Source organism: Rattus norvegicus, chromosome 3 (assembly GCF_036323735.1).
Source record: "Rattus norvegicus strain BN/NHsdMcwi chromosome 3, GRCr8, whole genome shotgun sequence".
NCBI classification, from domain to species: Eukaryota; Metazoa; Chordata; class Mammalia; order Rodentia; family Muridae; genus Rattus; species Rattus norvegicus.
The window spans coordinates 153,683,297-153,707,085 of record NC_086021.1 but is presented as its reverse complement, the minus strand read 5'-3'; the positions used below and the strand labels follow the sequence as shown (position 1 = coordinate 153,707,085).

Below are 23,789 nucleotides of genomic sequence, written 5' to 3'. Positions count from 1 at the left end.
CTGGAACACAGATAAAAGTACACACAAGTAATCCCAGCATTCCTAAAGTGAAATGGGAGGCCAAGATAGCAAGCTCTTCCAGCACAGGATCTCCCAAAAGGCCAACGACCATCTACCCTGGAGTGCTCAGTACAGCAGCAAAGACAAGAGAGACCCTAACTCAGCAAGACAGAATGTGAGACTTCTAACCGTTGACCTCCATACATGTGCACCACAGCACACTCTCATGCCCTACCCCCAACACACATACACGAGGACAAAATAAACTTAAAAAAATTGATTGACAACTCCTCAATGGAGTTAACTAAACCCACCTGGCCCCTGCTCAACCCATGCTCATGTATGAGAATCTGTGTCCCCTCAGCACAAATGCTCACACGTGTGCCTTGGAATCTGCTATGTTCAAGGTCCAACCTCACTTGCAAAGACATCTTTATGTTTGATCAAGGTCTCTATTTTGCTTCTATTTAGGAGCTTACTGACAAGTGACAATCTAGTCACTTGAAGACATTGGGAAGGTCTGAACAAGTGGAACAGATGTGTGTGTGTGTGTGTGTGTGTGTGTGTGTGTGTGTGTGTGTGTGTTGCTCACACACCTTGGGGTACCCATAATTATCACAACTTACTGAATGGTCTGGCTTTCATTTCCTGCTTCCCAACTCCTAACCTCTGGCCCAGAGTCCCCCTTTTCTTCCCTTGGGCCCTACAAAAGTGTGGAACCCTCACTTTTTGGAAGAGATGTCAATGCCTGTGTCTTCCAGGCTAATGACTATGTTGGGTATGGGCTGCCTGAGGTCTGGGGTTTGAAGAACTTGGTAGTGGGAACTTAGTAATTCTCACTTTGTGAAGTTCCCCTCTGGGTTTCCAGCCAAGTGCCCCGTGAATGTTCTCCCCTTGCTGTACGTGAATCTTGAAGGCTATTCCCTAGAGTTCCTAATGGGTTTTCTATACTTTACTTCCACTTACTCGTTTTTCAGTGCTGGGGATAGAATCCAGGACCGTTTTGCAAGACCTCTACCATAGACCTGCACAGCAACCTTTGGTTCTAGATTTTTAAAGGAAACAAATTTCCTCTTGTTTTCCTGGAGCCATTGTAGGATGCAGGCAGGTGGGCAGGGCTGAGTATCACCAGTAGGATGCTAATCTTGTCAATGAAGGAAAACTGAAGCAAACACCAAGTCAAACCCAGCTTCCACTTTGCTTTGGTGGGTAATTGAATTGTGTCTTACATATTTCATCACTGAGCACAAATGCAAACTCAAAACAGTTCCACTGGGGACAAAGTAGAGTCTGCCTATGTAGCCCAGGCTGGCCCAAAACTTAAAATGTAGCCCAAGATGACCTCAAACATGCAACAATCCTGACCAGTCATTCAACAGTGCTGGGATTGCAGGATGGGTCACATTCCATTTAGATATTTTAACCAATATCCCAGTGGTTGGCTAAAAAGTGACGATAAATTGGGTTTGGTGGCACATACCTTTAATACCTGGAGGTAGAGATAGATGGACCTCTGTGCAAGACCAGCCTGATCTATATAGTGAGTTCTGGGCCAGCCATGGCTACTTAATGAGACTTTGTTTCAACAACAAACATACAAACCAATAAAAATAAAAACGGACAGTTTTCCTAAAATGTGGCAGAGCAATAAAGACAGTAGAAGCGTGGGCTTTACTGAGTAGAACTAACTTTAATGGCATTACATGGGAAACACAGGAGGCCACTGTTTTGGTCTGAACTCCTATGCAATGTTGTAAGAGACTGAGATTAATATCACTGAGGCAGACGTTCACACAGCCAGGGTCTGGGAAGATGGCTCAGCAGTGAAGCACACTGCTCCTGCAGAGGACCTGGCTGTGATTCCCAGCACTCACATGGTTCCAGGGGACCATGCAGCCTCTTTTGGCCCTCACAGGCACTAAGCACACAGGTCAGTGGCTCCTCTCTTCCACCTGCTCTCCATCTCTCCTCTCAAGGTCCAGCTGAGCCCAGCTATGCTTACTCTGGGCTCTCCCAGATGTGTCTGCCTCTGGCTGTGCTCTCCCTTTTATCTACAATAAACCCTCTCCTTCACCATGTGCTCAGCAAGTCATGTCCTTCCTTTTTTATTTCTTTAGCTATGGTCAATGTCACCAAAGTGAAACAAAGCCTCTTATTTGACCTGAGAAATCCTAACTAATACAAAATAGCAAGTCAGCAAAGGCCAGCTTTCTACTGCTGAGGAAGGAGTTCCCTCTACCTTCATCTGTACACAAGAAGCTTGAAGGGATCCGAAGCCGGAGTGTCTGGCATTCTGATTCCACACCCACCCATCTTACAAAGGATTGACCCCACCCCCGCTTTATTAGTCCCTCTCTATCAGTCTTTACAAATATCTTCTGCTCAATGGAACAGACTACCTTTTCTATTTTATGGAATGAAATGTCCGACTGTAGAATAAAAACTAAAGCCAAGTTGGGTCTTTAAACTACAGTATCACAGTGTCCTTTTACAACAGTACTTCCCAATCCTGGTAGAGATATGAAATTGACCTTTTTAAAGGAAAGTAAAAATATATAAAATATAAAATATATAAAAGGAAAATCAGCTTAATGAACCCCTGCGTTAATACTGAAGATAGGAGGAAAAGGAATAGGAAAGATGACTGAAATCTGGGATGTGACATCTTGGATTACAGAAGGAGAATCTTTTTCCTGTATTAATATTTACACACCTTTCTCTTGGACTCATAGAGAAGACCAGCTTGTAAGAGTTACTCTTTGTCGTGTTTGCCCCACCTTGCTGACTTTAAGCGGCTCCTACTTTATTAATGTATCTGCTGGTGGGGATGGAAGCCTGGGCCTTACACATGCTAACCACACACAGGGCTAAGCTATTTTTGACCTCCATTGCTCTATCTGGATCCCTCCGACCTGTCAAAAACTGAGCTCAACTCCTAGCCTCCATCTCCAATCTCCTTCAGCTACAGTTATATGTGCCTGGAACCTCCCCACTGCTGTCTGTACATCTCCAAAGCATTACCCCTTTACATGCTGATCTCACTGGAACCATGTTCTGCTCAGCCCAGAGCAGGCATGACCAGAGGCTTGAGTGGGAGGTAGTGTGTAGATAGTATTTGCTCCTGAGTAGGAGGGGGCGCTCATGCTCATTTGGTCTGAGCTTCATTCTAGGGCCCCTATGTTCAACCTTAGACACAGGTCTTCCCTTAGCCAAGGTCTTGGAGAAGTTGTCTCTGGCTGCTAGGTCTAGCTGCGGGAGACAAAAGGTTCTTGTTTGTGTGTTTATCAGGAAATGGGTGGTCAAAGTCACTGTAGTTACTAAGCCTTTGGCTATCTTGAGGCCTTGGGCCAGGAAGCAGCCTCATTTCTTGCAGAGTAATAAATCTGAGTAAAGTTTTAGCAGCTTCTTCATCCATTACTCATGGATTCCTCTTATAGATAGCCTTTCTAGTCCGGGGGTATGAAGCCAATGATGACATTTAGTCTCGATCTTCAAGGACAAAGTAGGACACTGTTGACAAATACAGAGTGCTTATTGCAGTACCGGGAGAAGAAGCTTGGTGCTCACAAGAGAAACCAGAAAGTAGATAGCACTGGTGAGTACAATCCTTCAGTTAAAGCAGGTACCCCGACGGAGGCTTGGAGAAATAATACTGGGGGATCACTAAACACAGACCAAAGCCCCCTTAGCATTCATCTCCTGAGTCCTTTTAGATCTGAAATCTAACTGCCCATCCCTGGTACATATGAGTGTCTTAGTTTAGTGGGGGGCCCAGGCTTCTTGCTTTGAGAGGTTAATGCTCAGGCCATCTTAAGAACTAAAGACCAGACAGAGGATAGAGTTTTGTGTCTACCATGATTTTGCTCATGTCCTAGCAGATCCTTGATCCTGTGGCAAAATGCAGTGGCCAATCAGATACCACATTTAATGGGAGATGACTCCTGCCTGGGCCTTACAGGGCTTGGGAGGGGTGGTGAGGTATGTGACAGATGGTAGGGCTGAGGGTCAACTGTTCTGAGGAAAATACAGGTTCCTTATGAAGAACAATGGAAAGCTCATGCAGGAAAAAAATACATCTGATAAAAATATTTCTGGCACAAATAACAATTCCCCACACTTACGCCAAGTAAACCAAACTTCCCAGAAACCTTCGAATAAAAACACCTACCGGTTGGTTGCTATATTGCTTAACACCTTTAGGCACAGCAGCAACTCCTGACTCTCAAGGCTAAGTTCAACCCCTCTTGGTAACATTAAGCCTGGAGATGAAAGGAGGCCCAGATCCATTCCTGATGACACAAGACCCTGGTGTGCAAATTCCGCTTAGAGCACAAAGGTTGGAGATGACCTGAGGGGCCTTCTACACATTAGCCAAGATGGGGAGAGTAATGGCCTAGGACCCGGGAGCCATGTTTTTGTAAAATCCTTGCATATTTAGCTGAGTTGGGAGAGATACTTGAGCCAACCAACTTAACTCCTTATTTGAGGTGAAAATGATAAAAAACAAAAACAAAAACAAAAGCAAAAAAAAACCCCAACCAACCAGAATCCACACAGGCCCACTTACCTAAGGTGAGGCTGCCTTTCTGTTCATTTTGTGGTACTGGGGTCAGAGCTTTGTGCACAACAGGCAAGCGCATTATATTACGTTACACTAGGGTCCACATTTTCAACTTCTGAAGTTTCCTGGCATCCTACAAGTTACTGCTTTAATTCCCTGAAGACCTCTTATCCCTTTGAACTCTAAAAGGAAACCGAAACCCTACTATATTTTGGGTATGGATTGGATTTCCGCGTGGCTGAGGACGTGCTTCTCGTGGGAGGAAGCCGAAACTTCCTGAAAGTGTATTCTACTGCTGTGCAGCAGGGGGATTTTTATGGGTGAGGGGACTCCCCCCCATTTTTCTTTAAAGGATTTCATTTGATTTTTTAAAAATTTCTACCTCCTGAGGCTTAGGAGAAAAATACTGAGAAATGGGGACAAAACCTAATGGTTGTCACCTAGGGCGGCCATTTTCACACAAGACAGACTGGGGGTGGGGTGGGGGTGGAACAGTGATCCGGGTAATTCCATTCAGGAGCTTCCTCTCCAGCTCCAGATGAAAAGGCCAGATATGGAGTCAGCCCTGGCAAAGGCCTTCATTTGTTCTTGTAAAAATAAGAAGTGGAAACAAAGAACCTGTTGTCTTGGTTGCCCTTGGAGCTGAGAGCAGGCTGGAGGAGGAGCCAGGCGGGCTCTGCCCTCCAGCCTGCAGCTTCGCAGGGAAGGCATGCATTCCCTACATGCGTGGCTTCTACTACTTAAGTGCTTCCGGCTGTGCCAAAGCTATTGCTTAGCTGGACCAATTCACCAGCAGAATTCTAACTAAGCAACAGCTTGTGGCTGAGCCAAGTTAGCCAAATAAAATAGGGAAGGGCTATAGCGTGGCAGTAGGCACCTACCTGCGTCTGTAGCAGGATGCGAGAGGCCATGGGCTTGACCAGACAAAGAAAAAAAAGTGTAAAATGAATCTAGCCCTGGAGTGCTGCCAGTGTTACACTAACGTGGCTAAAGTCTACTGTTGACAGAGACGCCAACCATGAAATGGAATGGTGCCACTGGTTAAAACAGGGACTCCAATGAGGGCCGAGGCACAGGCCTGTAGTACCAGACACTAGGGAAGCTGAAGCAGAAGCATCTAAGAATAGAGAAGCAACATAGAGAGACACTGATGGAATACAAGCAATGACAATAACACAAACGAAGAAAACGCCAACCCACATTAACACCCCACACCCAAAATGGAACCAGAATGCAACATAAAAACACCCTTGTCGGTTGGCAAATATTCATTCATTATCTACCATTTATATATTTAGTAATGTAAACAACAACAACAACAACAAAAACAAAAACAACCAGAGGGCTACTCAGTGCTGAGACAAGACAGCAAACAGATCTGCCTCAGTAGGTGAACTCGCGCTTGTTTTTAATTGTTTGTCCATTTGGTTGGCTGTTTGGGTTTTTGTTTTGTCTGTAGTCCAGACGGATTACCAACTTACTCTGTAGCCAAGGATAACCTTGAACTTGTGATCCCCTTTGCCTCCTGAGCTGATTTGTTTGTTTTGTTTTTGTTTTTTTGAGATAGGTTTTTCTTTGTAGCACAGGAGGACCTCAGAGTCCCCATTTTCCTGTCTCAACATCCCTAGGGACGAGGAAAATCTATTTACCACCACGCCCAGCTTTATTACCTATAATCTTTATTTTCTGATCTGTGTTTTCTTCACAATGTACATACCAAAATTGTTAGTAATCAAGAGAAGAAAATGTAAATGCTCTTTAAAAAAAAAAAAACTTTCCTAGATACCAAGAACTGAGACACACTGAATGGCTCTCTTGGGTGTTTGTAATCTAGAGCTGGTCTCACCTGCGTAATTAATTCTTTAATGAAGGGATGTTAGGTTTCATTTTTTTCTAGAACCACCACTGACCTGGAATTCCCCAACTAACTCCACTCCCCGAAATCCAGCACATTCCTGTTCCTCTGAGTTCATCCCATTATATGATACCCATTCCATTATATGGTGCCCATTTGTTTATGATCCTCTCCTTTCTAAGTCATGTGAATCTCCAGGCTCCACTGGGGAACCTTCACAAATGTATCTACTCAGTAAAGACTCCCCTTGGGCTGCGCATAATCGCTGTCATGTTGGCAACAGTATGAGCAGAGGGCTGGTAAATCCTCACGGAATTCTTTGAAGTCATATGGAAAACACTCTTAGGGCTTTGAAGTAAGCCAGCTCAGGGTATGGTTGGAGAGAAATGGTCAGTCTAGCAAACACATACTCACTCGAGGCAAGACAGAACGTGTTCCCCAGAGTTAGTGCTTCACCTAACCCAGCTCCATGTGGTTCACTTTCAGCAGCCTTTCAATCATGATCCAATCTGAAAAGCTCTTTCTGGTTTCTTGAGAAAGAATGGGAATGCTCAAGACACAGGAGAAATCTGTGTTTATGTCTTCAAACAGACAGAGTCTAACACGGAACGATGAACTTGTGAACATCACACCCTCTCTTCCAAGAGTCTAAGATAAAGCAAAAGAAGCTTAGTCTCCTGTAACACACGCTTCCTACAAGTCGCTTATTTTTGTAGAAACCAGAGCAGAAGTCATAATAGAGGAAGAAAACACTTGCCTTTCCCCTCTTGTTTTCAGGGTTGGTAATGGTACCCAGAGCTTTGCCAAGGCCAGTTGAGGGCTCTACCATAGAGCGGTACCTCCCAACTCTCAAACCAACCCTTCTTTTAAAGATGAACCTGGCTTGGTTTCTAGGACTGGCTTCTCAATGACTTTAGCAAGTGTCCCAAGTCTGCAGCAACAGTGACCTATGGGTTAGACAGGTTTCCACATGAGATATAAGAGGAAACTATTTACTGGCTAACGTGGCACATGACACAGATAATGTAAGAAGTCAAAAGACACAGTGACTTTTCATCCAGTGGCTTGACCCAAGGATGTTGTGAATACACTCTCTAAAGTCTTCAGAAAAGCAACAGAGAATTCAGAGTCTCTTTGTATCTGCCTCATTAGGAAAAAGTGGGGAAAGAATAAACTGAGGTGGCTTTGAAGTTACTAAACATTTGAAGTTACTAAAGGCGAGGGTATAATTTTTTTTTTAAATATCAAAAACTGTCCTGGGTATAGTAATCTTAAGGGCAGAACTACAAAAAATAAAGTTATGATGTTGTTAGTAGCCTGAGTCAAATTAGTGCAGGAAATGCTGAACAGTTCTTCCGACAGACAGACAGTGTGCATTGTAGCACACCTGTAATTCCATCAGGAAAGAGGCAGCAGCAAGCTGATCAAGAGTTCAAGGTCACTGAGCACAGTGGCCCATGACTTTATTTCCAGCACTTGGGGAGGGAGAGGTAGGAGTCTCTCTGTGAGTTAGAGGCCAGCCTGGTCTACATAGCAAGTCCTAGGCCAGCCAGGCATACTTAGTGAGATGCTCTCCTCCGCCCCAAAAAGAGTTCAAGGTCTTGTTCAACTACACAGTGAACTGAAGTCTAGCCGGTGCTACATGAGATCCTGCTCAACAAACAAAACTACAAAACAACAATAAAACCTAACTCTGACCTAGAACCAGGTCAAATATCAATCAATAGCAGAATGGTTAAAATGTGTGTTTACATTATTGGAATATTATTTTTTTAAAAGTTGAGCAAAAGAAGCCAGACTTTCAGAGGCATATGTTGTTTTAATTCCAGTTATAAAAAGTTGGAAATCAGGCAAAGCTAGGATAGGTAGAGCATGTACATAATCAACTGGGCTCAATTCCTAGCATCAAAATAGAGACAAACGATAAACTCATCGATATGAATGACCTAGATCACTGCCAGTCAGGACACTGGTTAGACTTGAAGTGGATATGACCAGAGGAAACCCTGAGAGAGGTTGGGAAGTTGTTTTCTGATCTGGCTCCTGGCTGTGTGGTTTCTCTGTGAAAACTCACCTTAGCTACATACTCATGTACTCTTGCTGAATTATATTTAACATTAGTGGATTGCTTTAAAAGTGGTACCAGCAGGGGCAGAGTTCTTCAAGAAGGGCACACACAGAGCAGTGTATTGGACACAATTATCTCATTAGATGTTCTGATGGAATTCCCTTTCCTCTAGATTCTCAACCCCCCCAAGACCATTAGAAAACACAGATATTAATATTATAATTCATAATAGTAGCAAGATTATAGTTATGAAATAGCAATGAAAATAATGTAATGGTTGGGGGTCACCATAGCATGAAGAACTGAATTAAAGGTTCGCAGCATTAGGAAGGCTGAGAAGCACTACCCTAGATGGAAACCATAGTTCTCTCTTGCGATCTGGATCTTCAAGGGAAGAGAGTAGTGGTTTGGATGTAACTGCCCTTTCATTGCTACCATGAAGTTCAAACCTCTAGACAGGCCAAAGGTGGTGGGCAACTGTTACACTCTAACAGTATTAACTAAACTGGCCAAGGAAGTTTTAAATTCCTGTCTGATAGGGTGAGACGAGAGGAGGTGTAGACCACAGACATCACCCAGGGTTCCAAGTCTCCCTGCGCCAGAAAACTGGCATTAAGAGCAATGTCCCTCAATGACTATGTCTAGGATGACCATGTATGTGTTAGGATCCTCCCGAGTCCTGAAAATCCAGTCTGGGCCAAGAGAATATTTGAGACTTTTTTTGTTTCCGTCTTCTTTGCCTGAGGACAGGGGAATATGTAGGCTGTTGGCTCAAAATGGTGAGCCCAGGGAAGATAAGGGTGGAACATGGGACCACTTCAGGCCTGGACAATGTATCCCAACACAGGCACATTTCACCCAGAGGGATGTGGAGCAAAAGGCTGTTATGTTTCTATTCTCCCCAGCCTTTGGAAGGAGGGAGAGACACAATACCACATAAGGGGGCTGAGCACCATGAATGACCCTGCCATCTTCTTCTTGGTTAGCTAGCTTCTTTTTGTTAGCGGGTGGAAGTAGATTTAATCAGCTCTTAGCCTATAAGCTAAGGACCCCAACTGCCCAGACCTCAGGACTGATAGAAGAAGCACAGATGGAGACAGAAGGGAAGGGACTCGGGGCTCATTTTGTGGCCAGGAGGAGGTCAAATTTATAGTCACCCCTCTTTCTTTCAAGACAGGCTCTCACTAAATTATCTAAGCTGTCCTTAGATAATTCACTGCCTCCCCAGTGTAGGATTACAGGTATACACTGTAAACACTGTATACTGCTAAGTACAGCTTTCCTTCTCATATACACTGTGTATGTGTGTGTGTGTGTGTGTGTGTGTGTGTGTGTGTGTGTGTACACTAGTGTGTGTGTGTATACACTATGTGTCTGTGCGTGTGTCTGTGTGCGCGTATGTGCACATCTCATGCTTGTGATGGGCCTCTGATGAACTAATTAGATCCATGGGGCTGCTATGGGCCTGTTGGCGCCTATTATCCTGCAGCTATGGATGATATGCCATATGCCAGACCCAACTCTTGGCCCCTAAATCTAATATAACAAGCCAAACCCCTGCTTTCATGGATTTTGGCCCTTCATGGAGGTAGAAGATGATTAAGTAAGCAAATAGGCACACAAATTCCTCAGTACTGGTTCAAGGACACCTGACATACTCACATCAGTGGATCCTGAAGTCTCTTATATAAAATGGTATCGTATTTGCTAATAACCTACAGACATCTTACTAAGAGGGGGACATATTGGTGTAGACCTATAATCTAAGCATTTGAGAGGCCAACACAGAAAAAGTGTGGGTTTCAGGTCAATTTAGGCTGCCAGAGAGACTGGTACAAACAAACAAGCAGACTAATTACTGGATTAGTTCTAATACTTAACACAGTACAAAATAGTTAGGATTAGACTGACTGGTTGCTGCTTGGATGTCAGCCCAGAAAAATGGAAAGCATCATGGATACCAGAAGGGACCATGGTGCTGGTGCTGGTGAAAAGAGGTCATGAATCTACTTTAAAGGGTGACACTGGTAGGAGCTGAAGACAGATGGAAGAGAGGTTATGAGCACAAGGCTGCAAGAATGGCAGGGAGGTTCATGTGAGTGGGTTAGAAAGACCTGGCAGAGAGTGGTTTTGCAAGGGGACCCCCAAGGGTTCAGTCACAGTCTCTGTAAGTTTGATGCAAACCTCTGAACTCATAAAGAGGATCAGCCAGAGAGGACTTAAGTTGGAAATCACCAACACACTGATGACATCAAAGTTGCAAGACCAGATGGAATTAATATGAGACTCTAGAGACTTTCTTTGTCAGTATACATTGCATCTGTCAGGTCAGAGTTCTTTGGCTTGTGTATTCTTCCTGAGGATGCTATTAAATTGCTCGATTATTACTCCCATTTTACTGATGTGAGCACTGAGTTCAGAAACCCCCAAATATCTTAGGCAAGGTCAACTGGATGAAGAGGAGCAAAGAGATAAAGAGAAGAGGTTCAAGAGTTCTGAGTATTCCAGGTTTAAGGGAAGTCAGGGAACAAGGGAGTACAGGATAGAGCCAGAGCAGCAATAGGGGAAGGGAGAGGAGTCTCGGGTGTGATGTCCAGACACCAAACTTCAGATCCTTTTGCTCCACTTCCCAAACGTCACCATTATAGCATGTGCCACTCAACCCTGCTTAGAGATGACTTAAAATACACACGAGGATGTGAGTAGGGGATAAGCAGGGCTAGGGATGGAATACAGCTGAACCATGCTCCCAGCCTTCTTTGGTTTCAATTTGAAATGAACATACTGGCCAAGAAGATGGCTGAGTGTGTACAGTTTTTGATGTGCAAAGGCAAGGACCTGAGTTTGGATGTCCAAAGCTATGTAAAAGCTGGACATGGGGGCTTGTATCTCTATCCTCAGTTCTAGGAGGTGGAGAGGTACTGAAAGCTCAGTGGCCAGCTAGTTTATCTGAAACAATGAACTCTAGATTCAGAAAGAGAACTGCCTCAGAAACAAATAAGGTGGAAAACAACAGAGGAAGACACCCGGAGTCGACTTTTGGCATCTACAGGCACGAGTGCATCAGTTCGTACACATATACACGGAGTGGTGATGAGAACATGTACCTCCTTCCACCAGGAATATGGGTTACAATAATAACAAGAGCAGCCCAGTGGCTGTGCCTTTGCTGCCAACAGAAGCTAGAGGTGCTTCTCCTGCAATTGCACCAGGGACAGAGCTTACCATTGCTCAGACGACAGCCATTGCTGTTCCCTCTTGGCATTAGTAAAGAAATGTCTCCTCTGTGAAATATTGCATTGTAAACATTTTGCCCTTGTTTTTCAAGCATAGTTGCTTTTCTTATGTTATTCTATCATTTTGCTTTAGTATATTTAAAAATGCTATTCTGAAAAGAAGTCCAGGGCACAAGAGATCACAAGAAAGACTGAAAGTGCATTTCAGAGCTAACCATGGAGTAGCAAAATGCTAACACAAGCAAAGGAATAGAGGTCCTTTACTGCCTAGGAAACTAACTTGGTATTTAACCCCAGGTTCCATCAATTGAGGAAGCTCAGGCATTTTGCAATGGCTATTGGGAGAAATGAGAGGCCCCATCAGACTCATACTCATGGAGAAGGATGTCAGAGGTACAATTTGATACATCCGGTGCATTGGAAATACAGCAGCAATTTCCTAGGAAGGGTGGAGCTGCTACCTAGCTCTCTCCCTGCCTCTCTCCCTGCCTCTCTCCCTCCCTTTACCCTCCCTCCATCCTTCCTTCTGTTCTTCTCTCCCTCTTCCTTTTTCTTCCTCCTTCCAGGTTGAACTTTCCATCCTCCTGCCTCAGCCTCTGAAGTCTCAGGATCTCAACCACTTCTCTCTACAGCAGTAAGACAACTCTTGGGTTAAACTGTGGCCTTGTACCTATGGCCATGTTTTTGCCTTAATTCTGGAAACAACTCAAAGTCTCACTTTCCTACCTCCTTGTTGCCTGGCTTTTGTTTGTGACCAGGTCTATCTATTATGTAGCTCTGGCTGACCTGGAACTTGCTATGTAGATCAGGTTAGCTTCAAACCCACAGAGATTGCTTGCCTTTGCCTCTGATGGAACTAAAGGCATGCAGTACCATGATTAGTCATGTCCTGCACTTTTGATCATTCTTAAATTTGGAAAGGAAAAGATGAAAAGAGATATTAGGGCTGGGAGTGTAGTATACTCAGTGTAGTAAGGCTCAGTAGTACAACACATACTTAGCACGCACCACAAATTAACACAAACAATGTTAGTGATTAAATGAACCCCAGATCTCTCACCCTATTATCTGATGAGGTTGGGGAGCAAGATCTCAATGGTTTGCAACCCACTACTCCCCAAACCTTGACAGCCTCTATGACTTATACTTAGGGGAGACCTTTTTCACTCCGTGTCCATCCCCTGCAGAGCTTGGGGTCTATTTCCCAGCATTGCATTTCCTAGATATGGAAGAAACAAATGTCACTAAATTCTACTCCTGATCAGCCTAGACTCTAGTTTTGCTTACACATAGCAGTGCAGAGGCTAAAGGTCAACCCTGTGCTAAAGGAGTAATTTTATTATATACCTTAAAGTTCCAAGAAGAGCCTTTGAACTATAGATATGAGATGGGAAAAAAAATCTCTAACTGAAAATCACTGTGCACTGTGCATGTGTCAAGTTTATGGAAGAAAACAATTGGACTAATCAAAACCCTTCACACTGGGATATAAAGAAAGCACTGAAAGCCAAGAAGCATGGAGGGACACCTGGTCTACCTCCACTACTTTGTAGAGATGGCCAGGAAGTAGAGGGCACCTAGAACTTGCCCAGCTAAGGCAAATGCAGCTCCTCCTAAGAAGCATGGCATTACGGAACCACCTTCTAGTTGCCTAACACCTGCCTCCCTGCTTGGTGTTTTTTTTTTTTTTTTCCTCCTGAAGTTTTGGGCAGAGAACAAGTCAGGCTGGTTTGAAACTTGCCTGGGCAATCAGTGTTACTTAGTTTGTTTGAGCAGACTTACACCATAAATCTTATCTTTGTACTATTCCACGCTGCCTCAAGAAGGGAAGGGGGAGGGTGATGAACCTCGTTTTCTAGGCACCAACCAACACGTCCATCATTCTGTAGCAATGACGTTCTGCTTTTCTGCCAAAAGCAAAGGCTATATCAAAGAGCTGAGAGGCTTGATCTTCAACCTATAACCTCACCTCTGACCCTTGTAAAGACAATTTTCCAGTTTAAAACCAGCCCCTCCTACATATTCAAAGCGTATGCAGCATGCCAAATTGACACAGTCATTGACAACCTCATTCAGTTATAAAACCCCTAATGGCTTTTCAGGTTAATAGCTATGTAGGTCTGGGGATTTTTCTGACCTGAGAATGCAAAATGGGTCCATCCTCTTTAGTTGCTCCCCTTTAAACCTTCTGGAGACTGCGAGGGCTATACTGAATTCTACTTCATGCATTGAAGGTCCGCTGTGTTACTCTTTCCATCACTGTGACATGGCACTGACAATTTCCCAGTTCTGGTGCCAGGAGGAATCAAGAAGGTACAAAGTTCAAGTGCCTTCAAAGCAATTAAAATAAACAAGCAGGCAAGGAGCTTCTAGGCCACTCCCACCTCCTACAGAGAATTTCATCCAGTCGTGTCACCACACTCCCAAAGCCCAATCTTTGAAGGAGTGACGGGATGTCATCCCTCTTCTTTCACAAGCTTCTCTGAGTCCCCCAACTTGAAACCAGCACCTAGCTTCGTCTTTGATCACCTGTAGGTTTCAGAAGGTTCCAGGCCATTTTCCAGGCTGACATCTGTCTGCACCATCTCCCGTTTCAGTTCTCCGATCTCCGAGGCGATCGTGTCAATGAGCTATACAGAGACAAAAATAGCATGACGTCAGGAAGTGAGGAGGCGGGTCATGTTCCTAAAGCCAGGGAGCTCCTGCCCTTAACAAATGACCCCCCCCAACTCCACCCCCAGTTTTAAGTCTTGGCTCTGCGAGTTTCCTCTAACAAGAGGAAAAAATAAAGGGGGAGGAGCAGCTCCCCGTTAAAAAGAGGAAGAACTTAGGTTTTGATATTGAGAAAGACCTAGGGCTTTAAGTATTGTAATAAGGAAAAGGTTTTGACACCCAGTTTGGGTTGCTCAACATGAAAATAGAAGAATAAATAAATCCTGATCAAACCAGGCCTCCAAACTCATTTTTGTCAAAAGAAATATTTCAAGGATCTCTGTGAGGTAGAGGCCAGCTTGGTCTACATAATGAGTTTCAGACCAGCCAGGGCAACAGAGTGAGACCCTGTCACTGAAAAAAAAATATTACAAGGCATGATGACACACAACAATAATCCCAGCAACAAGAGGCTGAGAAATGGGTATAAAGAATTTGAAACCAGTCTAAGCTACACAATAAGACACTGGTTCAAAAAGAAAAAGACAAGTAAGCAATGTAGTACTTACAAAGTCAAGTTTTGTGAGATTCTAGGGATAAACCCAGGCCTCACACACACTGTGTAAATATTGTATCAGAATTGTATCTCCAGAATTCATTGATCTGTTGACTGAATCATTGAGTGAGCCAGGCCCTACCATGTAGCCTAGACTAGCCTTGAACTCACTAAATATACCAATTTGGCCTTCAACTTGACATCCTTCTGCTTCAGTTTCTCTCTCTCACTAGAGTTTCTTCTTCTTCTTCATCTTGGTCTTCATCTTTAGAGATTTTTTAAAATTTATTTTATGTACATGAGTACACTGTAGCTGTCTTCAGACACAACAGAAGAGGGCATCAGATCTCTTTACAGATGGTTGTGAGCCACCATGTGGTTGCTGGGAATTGAACTCAGGAACTATGGAAGAGCAATCAGTGCTCTTAACCACTGAGCCATCTCTCCAGCCCTACTCTCACTGTAGTTTCTGATTTGGTATTTTGAGAAAGGATTTTGCTAGGTCGTTCAGGCTGGTCTGGAACTGACTATGTACATCAAAGCTGACCTACAACTCAAGGCAAGCCAACTGCCTCAGCCTCTTGAGCACTAGGATTATAGACACGAGCTTCTACTATGCCTAGCTTAGCTTTTTAAGCTGATAAATGTGAAGCCAGTGGGTGATACTTCTGCTCCCAGATACACGGTAGGTAAAGACAGAAGGATAATTTGAACACAGAAGACTAAGGCCATACTGGACAACATGGGCAGAACCTACACCTACATGAATGAATGAATGAATGAATGAATGAATGAATGAGCAAATATACAACTTGAAATTAAATCATATTAGCAAGGGGACAGGTTAACGGGGGGAGAAAAGATTTCTCAAGTCTGTGAATGGGTAAGTGGGAGTGGGGAAACTCACCCCCCCCACCAGACATGTGACCTCTTCTGGCAATGGCTTCAGCTGCCTTATGTCCATCACCTCTTGTGAAGAGGCTCCATTACATCTCAAAGGCTGGAGTAAATCTCAAGCTTACCCATTCATTTGGGTCCCCCCCCCCCACCTGTCTTCATTTTTGCATTGCTGGGGATTGAACTCAGGGTCAGTGCATGCTAGGCCAGTGATATACCCCTGAGATCCACTCTCCAGCTTCTCAATATGAGCTCTACTGGCATTTACTAGTCACTGTAAGTGTATAGAAAGCACTTATGGTTGCTACTCTGCTTCAGATTTTTGAAAGTGCAGTTAGTTTTCATATACGTGTGGCTTATGTTAACATACAATGTGCCTATTTATGAGCTACTGGAAAAGTCTGACTTCATTCATCCACTCAGCATCAAACCTTTATGGGCACCCACTTCATGCCAGGCATGAAATGGAGAGAGTAGAGTTGGCAGGTCTCAGTTTTCACTGGGCTTGTATTCTAGTGGGAGAAATAGACTCCCAGTACTAAGGGTTGAGACTTTCTGGGTTGAAGGTAGGTTAGGGGTACTTAGCGGGTAACTAGGGGCCTTGGTACCTAGTGTGGGTTATCAGGAAAAGTGTTTGCACAGGTAATAGAGCCCTGAATGACATGAAAAGATCAAAGAAACATCATGCAGAAAGTTCTAGGACCTAGAAAATGAAGTATGCAGGCTCTAGATCATGTTTACTAAATATTACAGTCTTCATGCATCTTTATTAAATTGGGTATTTCTTATTTACATTTCAAATGTTATTCCCTTTCCCAGTTTCTAGGCCAACATTCCCCTAACCCCTCTCTCCCTCCCGTTTATGTGGGTGTTCCCCTCCCCATCCTCCCCCTATTACCGCCCTCCCCCAACAATCCCGTTCACTGGGGGGTCCAGCCTTGGCAGGGCCAAGGGCTTCCCCTTCCACTGGTGCCCCTACTAGGCTATTCATTGCTGCCTATGAATTTGGAGCCCAGGGTCAGTAGTGGCTTAGTCCCTGGAAGCTCTGGTTGGTTGGCGTTGTTGTTCATATGGGGTCTCAAGCCCCTTCAGCTCTTTCAGTCCTTTCTCTGATTCCTTCAACGGGGGTCCCATTCTGAGTTCAGTGGTTTGTTGCTGGCATTCGCCTATGTATTTGCTGTATTCTGACTGTGTCTCTCAAGAGAGATAAACATCCCGTTCCTGTCAGCCTGCACCTCCCTGCTTCATCCATCTTATCTAGTTGTATGGTCCACATGCGGGGCAGGCTCTGAATGGGCGTTCCTTCAGTCTCTGTTCTAAACTTTGCCTCCCTATCCCCACTAAGGGTGTTCTTGTTCCCCTTTTAAAGAAGGAGTGAAGCATTCACATTTTCATTGTTCTTCTTGAGTTTCATGTGTTCTGTGCATCTTGGGTAATTTGAGCATTTGGGCTAATATCTACTTATCAATGAGTGCATACCATGTGTTTTTCTGTGATTGGGTTACCTCACTCAGGATGGTATTTTCCAGTTTCATCCATTTGCCTATGAATTTCATAAAGTCATTGTTTTTGATAGCTGAGTAGTATTCCATTGTGTAGATATACCACATTTTCTATATCCATTCCTCTGTTGAAGGGCATCTGGGTTCTTTCCAGCTTCTGGCTATTATAAATAAGGCTGCTATAAACATAGTGGAGCATGTATCTTTGTTCTATGTTGGGGCATCTTTTGGGTATATGCTCAAGAGAGGTATAGCGGGGTCCTCAGGTAGTGCAAAGTCCAATTTTCTGAGGAACCTCCAGGCTGATTTCCAGAATGGTTGTATCAGCCTGCAATCCCACAACAATGGAGGAGTGTTCATCTTTCTCCACATCTTAGCCAGCATCTGCTGTCACTGGAGTTTTAGATCTTAGCCATTCTAGCTGGTGTGAGGTGGACTCTCAGGGTTGTTTTGATTTGCATTTCCCTTATGACTAAAGATGTTGAACATTTCTTTAGGTGCTTCTCAGTCATTCAATATTCCTCAGCTGTGAATTCTTTGTTTAGCTCTGAACCCCATTTTTTAATAGGGTTATTTGTCTGTCTGCAATCTAACTTCGTGAGTTCTTTGTATATTTTAGATATAAGCCCTCTATCAGTTGTAGGATTGGTAAAGATCTTTTCCCAATCTGTTGGTTGCTGTTTTTTCCTAACAACGGTGTCCTTTGACTTACAGAGGCTTTGTAGCTTTATGAGATCTCATTTGTCGATTCTTGATCTTAGAGCATAAGCCATTGGTGTTTTGTTCAGGAAATTTTCTCCAGTGCCCATGTGTTCGAGACTCTTCACCACTTTTTCTTCTATTAGTTTTAGTGTATCTGGTTTGATGTGGATGTCCGTAATCCACTTGGACTTAAGCTTTGTACAGGGTGATAAGAATGGATTGATCTGCATTCTTCTACATGCTGACCTCCAGTTGAACCAGCACTATTTGCTGAAAATGCTATCTTTTTTCTATTTGATGGTTTTGGCTTCTTTGTCAAAAATCAAGTGACCATAGGTATGTGGGTTCATTTCTGGGTCTTCAATTCTATTCTACTGGTCTATCTGCCTGTCTCTGTACCAATACCATACAGTTTTTATCACTATTGCTCTGTAATACTGCTTGAGTTCAGGGATAGTGATTCCCCTGGAAGTCCTTTTATTGTTGAGGATAGTTTTAGTTATCCTGGGTTTTTTGTTATTCCAGATGAATTTGCAAATTGTTTTGTCTAACTCTATGAAGAATTGGGTTGGAATTTTGATGGGGATTGCATTGAATCTGTAGCTCGCTTTTGGTAAAATGGCCATTTTTACTATATTAATCCTGCCAATTCATGAGCATGGGAGATCTTTCCATCTTCTGAGATCTTCAATTTCTTTTTTCAGAGACTTGAAGTTCTTATTGTACAGATCTTTCACTTGCTTGGTTAAAGTCACACCGAGGTATTTTATATTATTTGGGACTACTATGAAGGGTGTCGTTTCCCTAATTTCTTTCTCGGCTTGTTTCTCTTTTGTGTAGAGGAAGGCTACTGATTTATTTGAGTTAATTTTATACCCAGCCACTTTGCTGAAGGTGTTTATCAGGTTTAGTAGTTCTCTGGTGGAACTTTTGGGATCACTTAAATATACAATCATATAGTGACAGTCTTCATGTCTTTGAGTGGGTGTTATTAATTGTGGCAATGATCTATTGACAATGTCTAGTTGGGTTTGGGGACACAGCACAGCAGCTGTGGCACTTGCCTAACTAACACAAGGTCCAGAGATTGATCTACAGCATGGTAAAGAAAAAGAAACCTTGTCTTTGGGTATAGATGCGTGTAAGTGCTGGTGGAGAAAGGGGACTCTAGTTAAGAATAATAGTAGGGTCCCAGATGAGAGACCAGCTTGGGTTTATTGGGGCCAGTGAGAACAGAAAGAACAGAAAGATCCAGGAACAACTTGCCAGAAATGGATATGAGCTAATGGTTGAATATAAACTCACAAGAAAAAAGAATTAGAAGGGGTATGAGGGTGCACACTTGTAATCCTGGTCTTTGAGAAGAGGCAGATGAGTCAAGAATTCAAGATCATCCTTGACTGCACAGTGAGTTCAAGGGCCTAGTCTGGAATAATATCATCTCAAACACAAAGAAGGTACTAGAGAGATGGTTCAGTAGTTATCCGTACTTACTGCTCTATCTAGGACTAGGATTCAGTTCCTAGCACCCACACTGGGTGACTCATGAAAGTCTAGAACTACAGCTTAAAGGGAGCTAACACCTCCATGGGTGCTCACCACGGGTGCTCACCACAGGTGCTCACACACGCTATGGTCTACATACATAGCAGAGTCGTACATAGCAGAGGGCCCTACCTAAAGGACACCCTGTAGCCTTAAGCAAACCTCACAGAGAAGATTCCCACCTCAGCAGCAGGACTAGTCACCATGTCTCCATTCACCTCTACACTCTTCATCACTTGGCCACCAGCAACACTGATTTGAACATAAAAGTCTTCCGGTGCAGGCCAGTGAGATGGCTGAAGACCTGAGTTCAATTCCTGGTTCCCCAATGGCCCTCTCCAGAAGAAGCAAGCGACCCTGGCAGTTGAGCTGCTTCCTGCAGGCAACGCTCTTAACACTGCACTTTGATGGCAGCTCTTGCCCTTGTCCTCCCCTCCCTTCTCTATACCTAGACAAGCACAAGACCCTATAGTGTGGCTCTCACTTAGTGGCACCAAGCTGCCTATTTACTGAGCACACCATTTCTCTGAACACTGACCTGAAGGTAGGAAGGTGGCTGAATGCAAACATTGCTCTGGATAGATCCCTGACCAAGGGAGGTATGTTCTCCCCTCCATCTGATCTTACTTAGCCTTCATACTTGACAACATAGAGGGAATTCCTCAAGAACTGGGCCAGAGTCCAGTTCTAGGGCCAGGCCCTCTCTTAGCATTGTCTGTAAACCCATCAGGCTCATCCATCAGCAAATGCTATCACTGAGAGCCACTCCTTCCTCTCTGAAGTCCCATGGATTGTGCTTTGGAAGCTATTCATATTGTTCTTTGATAAGTTTGTGCTTGTTTGTTTTTAATTCTTAAAAGCTTTTGTTATAATCTCTTACATTTGGTACTTCCTAAATCCATTCTTTTGGACATTCTTTGAGGACATAACTCCTCATGGGACCCATGTTAAAGCCACCAGGAGTTTATGCTTAAGTCCTCTCCCATCCTGGTGATATTAACTAAGGCAGTGGTTCTCGACCTTCCTAATTCTGTGACCCTTTACTACAGTTCCTCATGTTCTGGTGACTCCCAACTAATTATTTTCATTACTACTTTGTAACTATTTTTTGCTACTATTGTGAATCATCTGTGTTTTCCAATGGTCTTAGGTGACCCCTGTAAAAGAGTCATTCAACCCCTAGAGGGGTCACGATACATGGGCTGAGAACTACTGAACTTAAGTTTCTACAACTTATACAATCCAAATACAAGCCTCAGTCTAGAAGGCTGAATGTCTCTGCTGATGTCCCACTATGCTGAGCCTATGGTCCAGAGAGGACTAGATGTTGAAGCATCTGCAAGGCTAGTCCACAAGTGTGGCTTCTGACGACTCTGGTCACACAGGAAGCCTGCAGTCCCTAGGGAATGGGACAACAGTGGCTGTTATCTGGTCCAGCTGGATGTGAGACGGTACCTCAGGTTGACACGGCATACAGTTCATGAGACAACGATTCTTACACCCAAAGCCTAGCTTATCTTTGTCATTCCCAAAACAGGACATAGTTACTAAGGATTCAACCCAACAGACTGCCATCTACAAGGCAAAGCATAGCAGATCCCCACTGTCAAAGCCAGGGCAGTATTTGGGGGTCTCTCTCTCCCTCCCTCTCCCTCCCTCTCCCTCTCTTCCTCTCTCAGTTTGGCAGTGTGGAACAGTGGTTACTAACTGGCCCATCCTGGAGGCCCAGGAAGGCTGGCCTTCAAATCCCTCTTCCTCTGTGGGCTTGGTGACCTTGGTCCAGTCACAAGTCTGAAAGGATGATGCTATGGAGAAGTAACTGGAGAACTGAATACAACCACTGGTGCCTAAGTGTTCTCTTTCCTCTTCATATATATATTTCTAAATTAAGATGACAGAGAGCTAATGCTAAGGGATGCTTAAGAGAGGCCCTGGAAGGTCCTCTCTGCCTGGAAGAGACCCTGATCACTAGCAACAAGGAAGGACCTGGGGCAGGGGCATCTCTTTCTATCCAGAATTCTCCCACCTACGGGAAGGAAAGTCATTGTATGTAACTCTGTATACACAGGAGGGAGGAGGCAACAGGGAGGGAACCCCAAATCTTTTCTTTTTTTGGGGTTTAGATAAAAGCAGAATAATTCTCTTGAAGGTCAACTAAAAATAAAACAAAGTGCTTAGAGAGCGAGGCTGAAAATCCCTGGTGCCACTCAGGAATGTTATCAATGCTGAGAAGGGATGTGCAGCTGATAGGGAGATGGCCAGAGACCTAGGGTGTGGGAAAAGTCGGGCACTTGGCTGCCAGCTTCACAATTTCTTCTATACCCCAATTCATCAACGTGGCCTTGGAGTCTGGTGGGCTTTTGCATTCTGGGAATCAACTGTGTGGGAAAAGGCTTATTCCAGGACCTGAGAAATCACATGATCCAAACAATTCCCTCCCCTGTCTATTTCTGTTGACCTGCTGCTTCGTGGGTCTGGTGAGTACATCCCACACTGGGGGTTTTCCAAAGCCGACTCTGAAAACGATGGACCTCTTCCACACTTGTAAACAATCTTTGTTACTGGAATTATCACCAGGGAATAAAAGGTAGCACAGGGCTCCATGCTCCATTTGTAGACAAGAGTGTGTCGATAGTGGTGTTGTTTTGAGACAAGGTCCTCACATAGCTTATGCTCTCCTCAAATTCGATATGTAGCCAAGGCTGCCCTTGAACTTCTGATCTTCCTGCCTTGGAGTATTAGAATTATAAACATGTGTCAGTGTGATCAGCTATTTTCTTTGCTTTTGTTTTGTTTGAGACAAGATCTCACTTGTACTCCAACCTGGCCTGGAACTATGTAGCCCAGGTTGGCCTCAAACTTGAGACAATCCTCCTGCCTTACCCTCCTGAGTGCTGGGATTACAAAAGCTGGTGACAATGCCCAACTGGATCATTCTTGCATGTTATCTCTGTTTTCTTTCACCCAACAGAATAAATCATGCTTCATAGCTTACTAAATGTTATGCCATAAGATTCATTAAATAGAATCTGGTGGGAATCACCTGAATGTGGGGAGATACTGCATTCTTAATTTCCTTTGCTTATTTATCTATTTTTAGAAGGGTCATGCCATAGCCCTAGCTGCTCTAATATTTGCTGTGTGACCCGAGCTGGTGTGGAACCCAGGGCAATCCTCCTATCTCAGTGTCTCCAATGCTGGGTTACAAACATGCACCATGATTCCCAGCTAAGTTTCCACTCAACTTTGACAGACACTGGGGCCAACTTCACTGCTTTGCTGTCATGAGCAGTGCTGAGCTGAGCATCCCGGATTCTCCTTGTGTAGCATGCGAAAGCTCAGAGAAATTCCAGCACCCATGTACCAGGGTATAGGTAATGCCACATGGGTGACTTGGCCCTGTTTTTACTGCCTCTGCCATATGTGAAAGTGACCATGGCACTTGCCTGAATTTGAGGTTATGTTCTTCAAAAATATATATGTGTGGCCATCATGCCTGCATGTTTGTCTGTGCAACACATGTGAATTTGGTGCCTTCAGAGGCCAAAAGAAAACATTGGATCTGCAATGTTACAGATGGTTGGGAGTTGCCATTCGGTTACTGGGAATCGATCCTGTGCCCTCTAGGAGAGCAGCTAGTGCTCTTAACCACTGAGTGATTCCTCCAGCTCTACTGATGCCCTATTTTTAAATGTGTGTGTGTGCACATACACATGCCACAAAACAATCTGGGTCATGGGTCCTTGCATTTAACTTATTCAAGACAGCGTCTTTTGTTATTTTCTGCTGGCTATGCCAGGCTAGCTGGGACCCAAAGTTGTGGAGGTTTTCTTGTCTTGGCCTTACACCTCACTGTAGGAACACTGGGATTACCCGTGTGTGCTAAGGGGCTGATGAGATGTCTTAGCAGATAAGAGCACTGACTGATCTTCCAGAGGTCCTGAGTTCAAATCCCAGCAACCACATGGTGGCTCACAACCATCTGTAATGGGATCCAACACCTTCTTCTGATGCGTCTGAAGACAGTAACAGTGTACTCATATATAAGTGTGTGCTAACTGCTCCAGACTCTACATGGGCTCTGGGGGTCTAAACTCTAGTAACTCATGCTTCAATATTACTTCCTTATGTGGGATGATGTCATAGGTGAGGCATGTACAATATAGAATGAGGCCTGTCATTGGAAGTGAAGGAAGGATGGGCAGGAGAAAAGTT

General features: G+C 44.1%; 1 protein-coding gene across 13 annotated transcripts in view; it reads right to left on the bottom strand.

Moving 5' to 3' along the window:
• Rin2 (Ras and Rab interactor 2) overlaps positions 1–23,789 on the bottom strand; it is a 216,751-nt gene that overhangs the window by 49,812 nt on the left and 143,150 nt on the right. For 9 of the 13 annotated variants that reach the window (XM_063283806.1, XM_006235142.5, XM_017591763.3 and 6 more), the window contains one exon: positions 14,250–14,350. In XM_063283806.1, the coding sequence (XP_063139876.1) occupies positions 14,250–14,350 (101 nt within the window). Of the gene's footprint in view, positions 1–6,830; positions 7,065–13,857; positions 14,351–23,789 lie in introns of those variants that run through there. The other 4 variants (XM_017591766.3, XM_063283808.1, XM_006235150.5 and 1 more) reach the window with 3 other exon arrangements.